This window comes from Schistocerca cancellata, chromosome 2 (assembly GCF_023864275.1).
Source record: "Schistocerca cancellata isolate TAMUIC-IGC-003103 chromosome 2, iqSchCanc2.1, whole genome shotgun sequence".
In the NCBI taxonomy this organism is placed as follows: domain Eukaryota; kingdom Metazoa; phylum Arthropoda; class Insecta; order Orthoptera; family Acrididae; genus Schistocerca; species Schistocerca cancellata.
The window spans coordinates 812,086,260-812,099,081 of record NC_064627.1 but is presented as its reverse complement, the minus strand read 5'-3'; the positions used below and the strand labels follow the sequence as shown (position 1 = coordinate 812,099,081).

Below are 12,822 nucleotides of genomic sequence, written 5' to 3'. Positions count from 1 at the left end.
TCAATGAGACAAGTCCATTAAGAACTGCAATAGATCATCAACTAAGAGAGTCGGAGATGCCTGGTGGGAGAACGGCCATTATAGGGTTAATGGCGATAGAGGATAGAACTCTAAGGCACACCATTTTCCTGGATAATGGTGTCTGATGAGGCAGAACCCACATGTACCTTGAAAACCCGGTCTTTTAAAAATTTCTAAAGGAAATGGGGCATGCAGCCACAGAAGCTCCATGTGTAGAGAGTACAGAGGAGATCAGTCCTCCAGCAAATGTTGTAGGCTTTCTCCAAATCGAAAAAAAAAAAAAAAAAAAAAAAAAAAAAGGTCACAGTCTGGGATTTCTGCAAAAACCCATTCATGACATGGGGGTACAAAGTGATGAATGGAGTGCAGAATGGAGTGCTCGAAATCCACACTGTGCTGTGGTTTGTAAATTGCGAAACTCGAGTCACCATACCAACCGTACATGAATCATACATCCCATCACCTTGCCAACACAGCTGGTGTGAGAAGTTGTGGCAGCTAGAAAGAAGGTGTTTGTCCTTACCAGGCTTAGGTATGGGTATGACAGTGGCTCCACGCCAGTGTGGGAAATGTGCCCTCTGCCCAGATGCGGTTGTACATATTGAGCGGAACGTGCTTACCTGCAAGAGAAAGGTACTGCAACATCTGAATGTGAACATTGTCTGGCCCTGGGGCAGAGGATCTGGATGGAGCGAGAGCATGATCTAGCTCCCTCATATAAAGGTGACACTGTAGCAATCACAATTCTGAGGAGAGAAGGGTATCACCCGAGCATCCTCCACTCATTTACGATGGAGGAAGGCAGGATGATAGGGGGAGGAGCTCGAAATATCCACAAAATGGCAGTCCAAGGTGTCGGAAACAGCAACATGGTTCACTATGACATTGTCTACTGCTGTCAGGCTGGAAATTGGGGAATGTATCATGGTCCCAGAGAGCCATTGGAGGCTGGCCCACACAATGGAAGAGGGAGTGGAACTGTTAAGAGAACCAGTGAATGTAGTCCAGCAAGCTTTTGTGCTATCCCAAAGAATGCAATGGCATTGTGCATGCAACTGTTTATAATGAGTACATTTTGCCATCGTAGGGTGATAGTTAAAAACACAGAGAGCATTTCTCCATGCACGAATTGCGTAATGGTATGCCTCAGTCTACCAAGGGACTGGGACACAGCATGGTAAATAGGAAGTGTGAGGAATGGAACATTTTGCAGCGGTAAGGATAATGTTTGTAAGATATTCTACCTAGCCATCATAACTGGGGATATGTTGTTTGTTGAAGGTCGCCAGGGAGGAATAAAGCCTCAAGCGGTCCTAGTAAGCTGCCATTTGGGTGTGCACGTAGGTGGGGGAGGAGTCAGCAAATGGATTGCACACGGGAAATGGTCACTCGAGTATGTATCAGAGAGAATGGACCACTTGAGGTGGTGGGCAAGCTGGGCAGTGGAGAAGGTTAGGTCCGTATGGGAATACGTGTGCATGGACTCTGCAAGGAACATGGGTGCTCCTGTGTTAAAGCAGAGGAGGGTAAGTTGATTGAGAAGGTCAGCCAAGACAGGTTCTGGAAAAACCCCTAGGGAGATGGTGCACATTAAAGTCACCAAGCAGCAGAAAGTGGTGATGTAGCTGCCTAAGAAGCTGGAGGAAGTCTGCCATGGTGACAACGAATGACGGAGGGATGTAAACAGTACAAAAAGCAAAAAGGTAAGGTGGGGAAGAAAAGGGCGAACTGTAACACCTTGAAGGCAGGTAGTCAGGAAGATGTGTTGATTATGAACATCATCCTGTATCTGTATGAGCAGCATGACTCTCCTGTGAGATGGAATGCCGTCCTTGGGGGAGGGGGGATCAAAATGGAACGGTAAGAAATGTGAGAGCTCAAAGTGGTCGTGTGGACACAATTTTGTTTCCTGGAGACAGAGAACAATTGGATGCTGTGATTCTATGAGAAGCCATAAATTTTCTTTGTTTGATTGAAGGCCATGAACATTCTATTGAACGAGAGTCAGAACAAGAAAAGGGAACTAAACTTAACTCTGCCCGAACAGGCCATGAAGGCCCAATGGTACTGACTGGCCGCCATGTCGTCCTCAGCCCACAAGCATCATTGGATGCAGACATGGAGGGGCATTTGGTCAGCACACCATGCTCCCAGCCGTTTTGTCAGTTTAAGAGACCAGACAAGGCAAGGGAAGGAGGAAAAAAATTAAGGGGTGTCACCTCGGTGGCTGCCGAGTGCCAGCCTTCAAAGACTCACTGCTGCAGGGCACAGAGGGTAGAGAATTCTACTCCATGAGATCTCATCCATCCTGCACACATAGACATGTGTTGCGCAGTAAATAGGCTCTCTCTCACATTTATCTTTAAAATTTTGCGAGTTCGAGATGGCAGAAGGTCAAGTGGTTCCAGAATTTACGTGTAAATTCTCGAAGCACTACAACTTGTTGTCTATTTTACCACACTACAAATGAATGAAAGAATTTGAAATATATGCAAATTCTGCTGTATTTCAAACTGTCAACTTGACATTTACACTGAGATAGAGAGCTAAGCAATTCAATAACTTTCTGTCTAAAGAAATATTGAATATGAAGAGTAATTGTATTTGAGAGCAAGAATATTTGGCACCTAAACTTGAGAAGTGCCATGTTTATTTATGCAGCTGGGAACTGTGCTAAATTCTTGGGTTCCAGCAGTTATTGCTAAATTTGAAGTCCGAGATTTATCCATGGTCAAGAGCACAGTAATCATTAACAAAAGGGGAACATGGCATTGCATGTGTCTTGCAAAAAGATCATGAACGTAAAATCACGGATATTCAAGCTCACATAGAAATTTACTAGCAATCGTTCTTCCTGCAGACCATTTGCAACTGGAACAGGAAAAGGTACGAAGTTCAACAAGCACATAAACTACCCTCCACCACACAGTACATGGTGGCTTGCAGAGTACAAATGTAGATTTAGAATAAATATTTGAAAAAGAGCTGTGAAGTATCAGTGAAGGGTATCATAAACTATCTGACATCTGTGGAATGTTTTCAACAAGATGGATGGTAGGTTAGTTTCAGATTCCACTGATCAATTTGCACAATAAATAGTAATGATGTGCAACATGTCATTTTACATTCACAGCACAAACCAATTTGTAAATATGTCTACATGATGAATATTTATAAATTAGGTTTTTTATGATTTTGTTCACAGCTGTAGTCCAACAACTGTAGAATATTTCCATAAAGATAAAAAGTCGGTCATTAGCCACACAAGAAAACCACTATTTGGTTCACTTTACTGGATTCAACAGTCTATACTTCATCTTCAGAAGTGAAACAGGCTCCATACTTGCCTTTCCACTGTCACAGGATTTATTACAGTTGTACATACACTAGTGCTCCAACGTCGTATATACGTGGGTTCAATGCCCATCATGTCATCAGTTTCGGGGTTGGCTTCTCTTACACATACTACGTACAATGTGAAATTTGACAGTTAACTGTATGCCACTCACCACATGCGTTATTTATTTTTTGAGAGGTCACTTTGTTTTATTGACTTTGTAGCAAAGGTATATTGTGTCTATTAAGCTTAACCATTTTAGTTCTCTTTTAACAAACCTGTTTTACTTCTGCTGTTCAATCTTTGTCCGTTTGTTTTTAACATACTTGCTTTATATATGGATTTTTTGCCAATACTTTGTAGGACACTACCATCCAGTTCTTATTTTGGTGTTAGTTTAACAATAATTTGAGCCTATTTCACTTCTGAAGATGACAGTATAAATTGTCAAAGGTAAAGTGCAGCAAATAAAGGTTTCCTTGTGTGGCTGACGACTGATTTTTTATCATTGCGGTTTTTTATTTTTTACATTGATTGCTGCTGATGCTTCTCCAATAAAGTGATACATGTTTTGCAATGCAATCTAATTTACTGCAGCTGTATGAAGTGTCATTCCCAAGTTGTTGTATGTTTAAACCGTGGCTGCAAATGGATAGTCACAAAAGGAAAATTTAATAAGAGGAAAGTACTTTCAAGACAGAAACCATATAATCAGTTGACTAATATGGACTGTGCTACTACTAAATGTTTTGTTTTATGAATTCTGAAACAGTAAGATAGCTACAGATGTATACTACATAAATTACAAATCACTAAGTGCATCACTTACATGAATCCATTTTCTCTTACACACTTTTCCAAGGTTCGGTTTAGAAGTGGTGACAACCGACGAAAAGATGCATGAGTTTCTGGCTGCACTTTTGGAGCAGGGCCTTTAGTTTTTGCATATTCCTTACTAAGTTCTATTGCCCTTTTATAACCTGTAATGAAAAGTTTGTTATATTTACAGAGCCACATCTTTTTGGACATTGCCATTTACTTAATTGGCACTTGAGATCTATTAATATGATGATGTGGAACTCAGGGTGGAATACAAGCAATGGAATAAGTAAAGACAACCATTTATAATATGGATGAAATGTTGAGCACTGCAAAGGGACATAAATAAAAATTCCAACATTTTGGCTCAGGTTTCAAGCTTCTGATCTTCAGAGCAAACAGATATGGTAGACCACTCATGCTCTCTCACTCCTTTCATCCCCGCCCCCTGCCTCCTTTTGTCTCTCCTGTGTGTGTGTGTGTGTGTGTGTGTGTGTGTGTGTGTGTGTGTGTGTGAGTGAGAGAGAGAGAGAGAGAGAGAGAGAGAGAGAGAGAGAGAGAGAGAGAGAGAGAGAGCACTCCGCACGTGTTTGTGCACCACACATAAACTCAGGTAACTGTCCTAACCAAACAATGGAAAGTCTACACTGGAATATCAACAATCATATTAAAAGGATAGATTGCTACTCACCATAAAGATGACACATTGAGTTGAAAGATGGCACACTGAGTTGCAGACAGGCAAAACAAACAGAGTGCTACACATATGGCTTCTGGCCAAAGCCTTCCACAAAGAAAATGCACACACATTCAGACAAGCAAGCACTCCTCATGCACATGTGAGCACTACCACTGGCAGCTCCAACCAAAATGATTCCAGTATGGGTAGCAGTCATGAGGCCAAAAGCTGTAATGTGTAACAGTCTTTTCATCGTGCCTGTCTGTAATTCAGTGGGTCATCTTCACAATGGGATGCAATCTATCATTTTCCAGACAGTGTGTCCTAATTAGACACATAGAAAATATGAACAAATATTGATGACTATTAACTTTAACCACTCATTCCTTAAAATCAATAATGTATTCATCTTCAGCACGGATCCTGTGGATACAAGTGTTATTACATTATATACCACAGAACACCTGCCTGGATAGCTGAGCTTGTTAATGTACTGCTTCTGGGAATTGAGGAGGTGAGCCTGCACTGGACTGAATTTGCTTCTTGGATCGATGATGGGGGCTGGTCAGCCAGCCAGCCTTTATGTGGTTTTCAGGCACTTTCCCCACATCGAACAAGATAAATATCGGCCTGTTACCCACGTACCACCTGAGGTAAATGCTATGCAGACATTTAGAAAAAGTTCTCACATTTGAATGTGGTTCTGCCTGCTAGTGACAGATTTGGAATAGAGTGTATTGGGTGAGTGTGCGTGTGTATGACAAATCTTGCAGCTGTCTTTCACAGATGCCTGAACCATGTGGTAGTTGATGAAAGGTAATCAGAAAGAATGTGATTAAATTGTTCCATTCTGGGTTGATATTGGGTAATGAAAGGGATGCTATTCTGCAGTTGATTGGAGAATTACGTATGTGTGTGGATATGGTATCTGAGAACTGTCTGTGGGCTAGTTTGGAGAATAGCGTCTGTCTGTGAAAGCCTTAGTCCGAACTTCAGTTTACTGGGCAGGCAAGTACTTGTCACTACAGATTCACCATTCATAAATAGCTAGACTGTAAAGGAGAGACTTTAACCAGAATGGATGGCAGCTATTGAGATGCATATAGGCTTTATTTCAACAAAGGTTTTTACAGATCCATCAGGAAGGTGGACAAAATACAGGAAGATGAAATACTGAGCTAAAGAGACCCACTGAAATGCATATGGGAGAAGTTGTTGAGGCTGTGGAGGAAAAGGATCTAGACCATGAAGAAATTATTAGAGAGACTTTAGAGAGACCCACTAAATGTTGCAGGAAGCCTATGGTGGTAAGTGCTTAAGCTGCACTTGGTGTTAAGAATGGTTCACATGGTTTACAAATGGCTGGATAGAAGTTGAAGATGACACTTGCACAGGGCATACTTTCAAATCCACCAATGCTGCTCACATCAGCAACATCAACGAAATTATGCATGACAATCACACTGACTGTCCAAGATACTGAAGAAAAATGTAATATTTCAGTTGGATCATGTCATGAAATCCTGACACAGCATCTTGGAATGCATCGTGTTGCCGCCAAGTTTGTGCCACGGCTCATGAGTCAAGATCAGAAAGATCTTCGCCTCACAATCTGCAAAGAGCTTATAGATTTTGCAAATGAGAATGAGATGTTCCTTAAGAGAATAATAACTGGTGATGAGATGTTAGTCTATGATTAAAATCTTGAGACCAAGGTTCAAACTTCACAGTGCATCAGGAAAGGTTCTCCATGACAAAAAAAAGCTCATTGGGTCAGATCAAATGTCGAAGACATGCTGATAGTTTTCTTTGACTCTGAAGGATTTGTTCATCATGAATTCATGCCATGGTGACAAACTGTTAATCGATGGTAGTTTTGGGACACATTGTGACACCTGCGAGAAACTGAGAGAAGGAAATGGCCTGAAATGTGGCGAGACAATTCATGGCTCTTGCATCAAGATAACGCACCTGCACATTCATCCCTGTTGCTGTGTAGCCATTATACAAAACAAGAAATCACTGTGTTGCCTCATCCTCTGTACTTTCCAGATCTGGCCCCTGCGAACTTTTTTTATTTCCAAAGTTGAAAGCGCCGTTGAAAGGATGAAGATCTGCAATGATAGACAAGATAAAAGAAAATTCACAGATAGCACTTCGTGCAATCCAGCAAGATGCATAACAGGACTGCTTCCAGTTGTGGAAACAGCATTGGGAGTAGTGTAACTAAGGAGGAGAGTATTTCGTAGGAGACCACGCACAATCTATCAGGAAGGTGGACAAAATACAGGAAGGTGAAATACTGAGCTAAAGAGACCCACTGAAATGCATATGGGAGAAGTTGTTGAGGCTGTGGAGGAAAAGGATCTAGACCATGAAGAAATTATTAGAGAGACTTTAGAGAGACACACTAAATGTTGCAGGAAGCCTATGGTAAAAATTTTGTGGACAAAGTTCTGAAATTTTTTGAACAGACCTCATATGAATGGGTAAGTATATACTTGGTCATATGTATATGAAATAGGGTGGGTTCTGAAGTCTGCATGCATTTGGAAAGGTAGAGCTTCATGGTGGCAGGGCCATGTCGTGCAAGATGTTGATATAAAGCAAAGTGTTGTCCACTGGGACTAGGTGGTAGTGGGATGATAATGGCAGAGAGATGGTGAACGAGGTACATGCCTTTGATATAGAAAGGCTGTGGGTAATAGTTTGGTTGTGATGAAATTCTCGTATGCCAAGCTGTTCATGGGTGGTCTAGAAACCTTTCTAGTCAGCCAACATACTAAACCCCTTGTCTGGCTTCATAGATAATAACTTTGTGATATGAGCCATCATTCTTCCACAGCTCTAATGCCTTCTCTCTTACCCATTTGAAATGATGCTTTTAGGATCAGGGTGCCACCTTTCTGGATGTGGACATCCACTTCTCTGATGGATCCATCAACATGTCTGTTCTGATGTATTTTCTAAAATACTGAAATATCCAATAGTAACACCTATTTGTAAAAGTGGAGATAAGCAAGTGTCCTGTAATTACAAACTCAACTCTCATTTTCTCTTTGACACAGTTTGGGAATGGACAATCATTCAGGTGGAGAGCTGATTGATGGTTGGTCCCAGAAATGAGGAATACCCTACCTAAAAATCCTCCCCAACCCCATTCATAAAGGTATTCTGGTGCTCTGCCAAGTTACAAAATATTCTGGGCCATTCTTAGGCAACATGTACACCCTACCCCTTGCAACAGGATTACATCTCTATGAAGGAGCCAGGTGCTGGAACTGTCGCATGTACCCACACAGTATGTTCTGTTCCAGATCTGTCAGAGAAATATTCTAAACCATTAGAGGCAGGGCCACTTTTAAAAGCAGTCATATCAAATACCAACTTTGTTGTAACTTCTGCACATATTTTTAAGTGGGCGTGACCACCAACCAGTTGTCTACTCCAACAGATACTCACCACTGAACTGGCCAAGAACTGAGTTGACCACACAGTGACAGAATATACGGCTGGTCAACTTCTCTGTATGTTCTTATACACAACCTGCGACTCTGCAACCCACTGGCCTCAATCTCTACTAGCCCCAGGCCCACATACACCCCTGTCCACATGCCTATCATTTCCCTTATTCTACACTCCCAGTATCGTCTCCACAGGCTTCCTCTTTCTGTGTCCTATATCCCCCACTCCAAAATCAATCTTTCATTCTTTACTTGACCATGTGCCCCATGCAATCTCCCTGCCTGCACGATGGCAAGCTCATTGGTGTCACATTCATATCCAAATCTTCTTGCTGCCTATCTATCTCTCCTAGCTGTCACCTAACCCTGCCTCCCCCCTACAACTCCCTTCTGCTCTTCTCAACTTCAACTGACACACACTCTCACCACACAGTTGAGCAGCAGTCCCAGTAAAATGTAACCACATCTGTGTGTGTGTGTGTGTGTGTGTGTGTGTGTGTGTGTGTGTGTGTGTGAAGGGTTCTGCATTAGATAGCTCTGAAGCTCTTTGGTCAGAAACCAAATGCACTTAATCATCAATGGAGAAACCAAACAATTTCAAAGTGTCCAAACCAAATAGATTTTTAGGGTAAGCATTGTGCACAACTAGAAATGTTAATGAGTGGACAGCAGCTTTGTAACTCACAGGTGCAGGAAACTGTCCAAGAATGGGAATTTATTGTTAATTATATCTCACCAGCCTCCATGGCACTGAAATAAGAGAGAGAAAACCTGTATCCACTTAAGTTTGAGAATTCACCAACACTGCTGTTGCACCAATGTCCACCTGCATTCTCAGTGATTTGTTAAACACAGGCACTTCAGTGTGTGGTTTGCTGTGAGACACTGTCACTGCTGACAGTGTTCACATCCACGTTCATTTTGTCCTCACTCAGATTTGGAAAGGAGTTACATAAAGAAGCAATGCTTCTTTTCTTATCACACCTATTACATGTTGCCCAGCGCTTGGGACACGCAGTCTGTTCATGTTGAATGATGCAGTATGGCCATGAAGGCAGCAGAACACGAGGCTGTCACTGTTGTGATGCATACTGTTGTTGTTGTGAATGCCAATTACCTATACGATCCTAAGACATTTGCTGGACTGCTGCAATAGTGTCTACATTGCCTTGCGAAGTGGATGAAGGCTGGGAGGGGTGAGACCAGATCTGACTACCTGCAGCCCATGAAATTTCAAATAACTGAATTATGTTCAATACTGTCATAAGCACAGGATTTTCACACTGCAGAACTCACTCTTGAACTTCCCTATAAGGAGGAAGGTGTTTGACTATGTCACGAAGCATTTGATCAGCATAGAATCCCTTATGAACATTTGTCATAAAATTATGTTGACAGCTAAGTCCATGTAGTTCTGCTACCCATGCCCTGTAAAACTGGTTTGGCCACTTTTGGCAGAGGTAAAACTCCACACAAGCAGCAATAACATTCTTACATGTACAGTGATAGGTAGAAAGTATCTTGCATATCAGCTTGAAAGAAAGACTTGAAGGTTCTTATAACAGCGTGAGATGATGCAACAACTGATACCAATGAGGTGAAATCCACAACAAAAAAGTGCCTCGCACAGGTTTACATGTATTACCACAAATGCCTGGAAATGTTGCCGCAGGCATTTTTCATGAGTGTCCCAGTTTTCTGCTGCATCATTGTATGCAGGGAACAGCAGTGGATATGTTGTTGGTGGGGCAGCAGGCTGTGTCAGTGTAGTCATTAAACTGGAAACAGCAATGGTCAGTGCCTGCTGTTGCACAAGAAGAGATTTGAGCACTCTCTCTATGGAAATTATACTCAAAGGACTAATGACTGAAGTGGAACACTTGTAATTGAATCCCATACTTGTCGTCAAAAGTGTTCTAACCCAAGGATACTGTAATTTATTGCTCAAACACTACACACAAATCGAAGACAGGGTACAATACAATTAGCAATACACAAGACACCAGCGGAGCATTGTGCTGTATATTCATTAGTTACAACAGGGTGCCCAGCCAGCAGGCTACGCACGCAGTGGCTGTGTTATTAGCATGCCGGGTAGTCTGTGGTGACGGATCCTTCACGCATGAACCATGAAGTGATGCACTCTCAAAATTGGTAGTTACAGCAGAACATTTCAGGTAAAATAGAAACATCAGGAGTAGTAAAGAATTACATCGCACTGTACACTTGATGTTTTGAGTGGTCAATAGGCATAAAAAAAGGTGCAAATATTGCTCTCTCTCTCTCTCTCTCTCTCTCTCTCTCTCTCATTTCAGTGTCGTGGAGGCTGTCACCAGCCCGGTGACATGTAATAGGTGTGATAAGAAAAGAAGCATTGCTTCTTTATGTAACTCCTTTCCAAATCTGAGTGAGGACAAAATGAATGTGGATGTGAACACTGTCAGCAGAGACAGTGTCTCACAGCAAACCACACACTGAAGTACCTGTGTTTAACAAATCACTGAGAATGCAGGTGGACATTGGTGCAACAGCAGTGTTGGTGAATTCTCAAACTTAAGTGGATACAGGTTCTCTCTCTCTTATTTCAGTGCCATGGAGGCTGGTGAGATATAATTAACAATAAATTCCCATTCTTGGACAGTTTCCTGCACATGTAAGTTACAAAGCTGCTGTCCACTCATTAACATTCCTAGTTGTGCACAATGCTTACCCTAAAAATCTATTTGGTTTGGACACTTTGAAATTGTTTGGTTTCTCCATTGATGATTAAGTGTATTTGGTTTCTGACTAAGTTTCATATAGCAGCTAAATGCTCTCTCTGCCATATTTCCCTCTCATTTGCTCCATGACTGGGTTGTGCAACAAAATATCAGGCTCATTTTATGATGAAAAAGTCTGCCCGCACCCATTTTTTCTGGGCCCACCCAGTACCGGTAACTTTACACGATTAAGTAAAAGGAGAACTGGATCGTCTTCAATCCCTTGAAGTTATCCAACCTTTTTATTCCAGTGGACAGTCAGCACCACATTGGTGATAGTTAAGAAATCTACTGGTAAATTATGACTACGCAGTGATTTTTTAAAAATCTATTAATGCCAATCATTGATACCTATCCTCAGCCATACCCTGACAAGGTGTTAGCAAAATTATCGGGGGCCATTGTTTTTCTAAGATTGAATTGGCAGAGGCATATTTATAGTCGCTGTTTGATGAGAATCTAAATGCTTTCTAGTTATCAATACCCCCTTTGGGCTTTATCAATACCAGTGTTTGCGTTTTGGTGTGGGAAGTGCACCAGCTATTTTTCAATGCTTTTTTACAGTAACTTATTGCATCAGTTCCAGCCTGCATCATTTAGATGACATAGCAGTGTCTGGTGCCTCTACGGAGGAACATTTGCAGAACCTTCGTGCTCTGCTCCCTGTTTTACACTCTGCAGGGTTAAAGTGCAATTTGGGCAAGACTCAGTTTTTTCAATCATCCATTATCTGTCTGGGTTTTGAAGTGTTGCATGTTGGGATTAAACCAGTGCACCAGCATACTGATGCTATTGCCACATTGCCACACTCCACGTCTGTCAATTAATTACAGGCATTTCTATGAAAAATTACGTACTATCGCAAATTCATACCACACATTGCTACTGTGGCACCACTACTCCATGCATTATTATGTAAAGACATTCCTTTCCACTGGTTCACAGCTAGTGACCGGGCATTCAAGTTGTTGAAATCTAAGCTGCAGTCAGCCCCTTGTTTAGTCACCTTTCAGCCAGACCAATACCTTGTGTTAACGACGGACATGTCTCATCTGACCTTGGGGGTCCATCCTTGCTCATAAGTATGTGGATGGTTTTGAATGCCCTATTGCATGCCTCTAAATTCTCAAATTCAGCATAACAGTGTTATTCTCAGATAGAGAAAGAGGCTCTGGTGATCCGGTATGCTCTAAAAAATATTCATGGTTTTCTATATGGGTCTAAGTGTCACCTGATCAGTCTTCAAACCACTGATGTCTCTCTCTAACTCTTCAGCATCCTTGCCGGACAAAGCCACACATTGCTTACGGCGGTGGGCTCTATTCCATATTTTCAACCTATGACACAACAAGCAAATGCTGATGTCTTATCATGTTTGGTGATTGGTCTGGATCCGGAGTTTGCTGAAGAGGAATTACTTTGTTTTCATTTAGACCCGGAAGCTCAAAATATTGTTGATGGTTTTCCTACTATTAGCACTAAAATTGCAGCCACAGGTCCTGTTTTAAGTAGCACTGTTTCTTTTGTGCAACACAATTGGCCAGGCTAACCTCTGGGCCATACTTCTGTTCCTTTAAGATATTATTTTACACTACAAAAATGTTTTTCCATTTGGGACAGAGTGCTGCTGTTAGCTACATAGGACTCTGCTCCGTGAGTTGTAGACACGTTTTTAGCCGTACATTGGTGGAGAAATAGTGTGAGTCATTGCAGCCAGCCCACAGTGTGCCATCCATCCGGCTG

The 12,822-nt window shown here is 41.9% G+C and overlaps 1 protein-coding gene across 1 annotated transcript in view; it reads right to left on the bottom strand.

Moving 5' to 3' along the window:
* LOC126162690 (BRO1 domain-containing protein BROX-like) overlaps positions 1-12,822 on the bottom strand; it is a 126,771-nt gene that overhangs the window by 30,835 nt on the left and 83,114 nt on the right. The window contains exon 7 of the mRNA XM_049919343.1: positions 4,188-4,338. Coding sequence (XP_049775300.1) covers positions 4,188-4,338 — 151 coding nt within the window. The remainder of the gene's footprint in view (positions 1-4,187; positions 4,339-12,822) is intronic.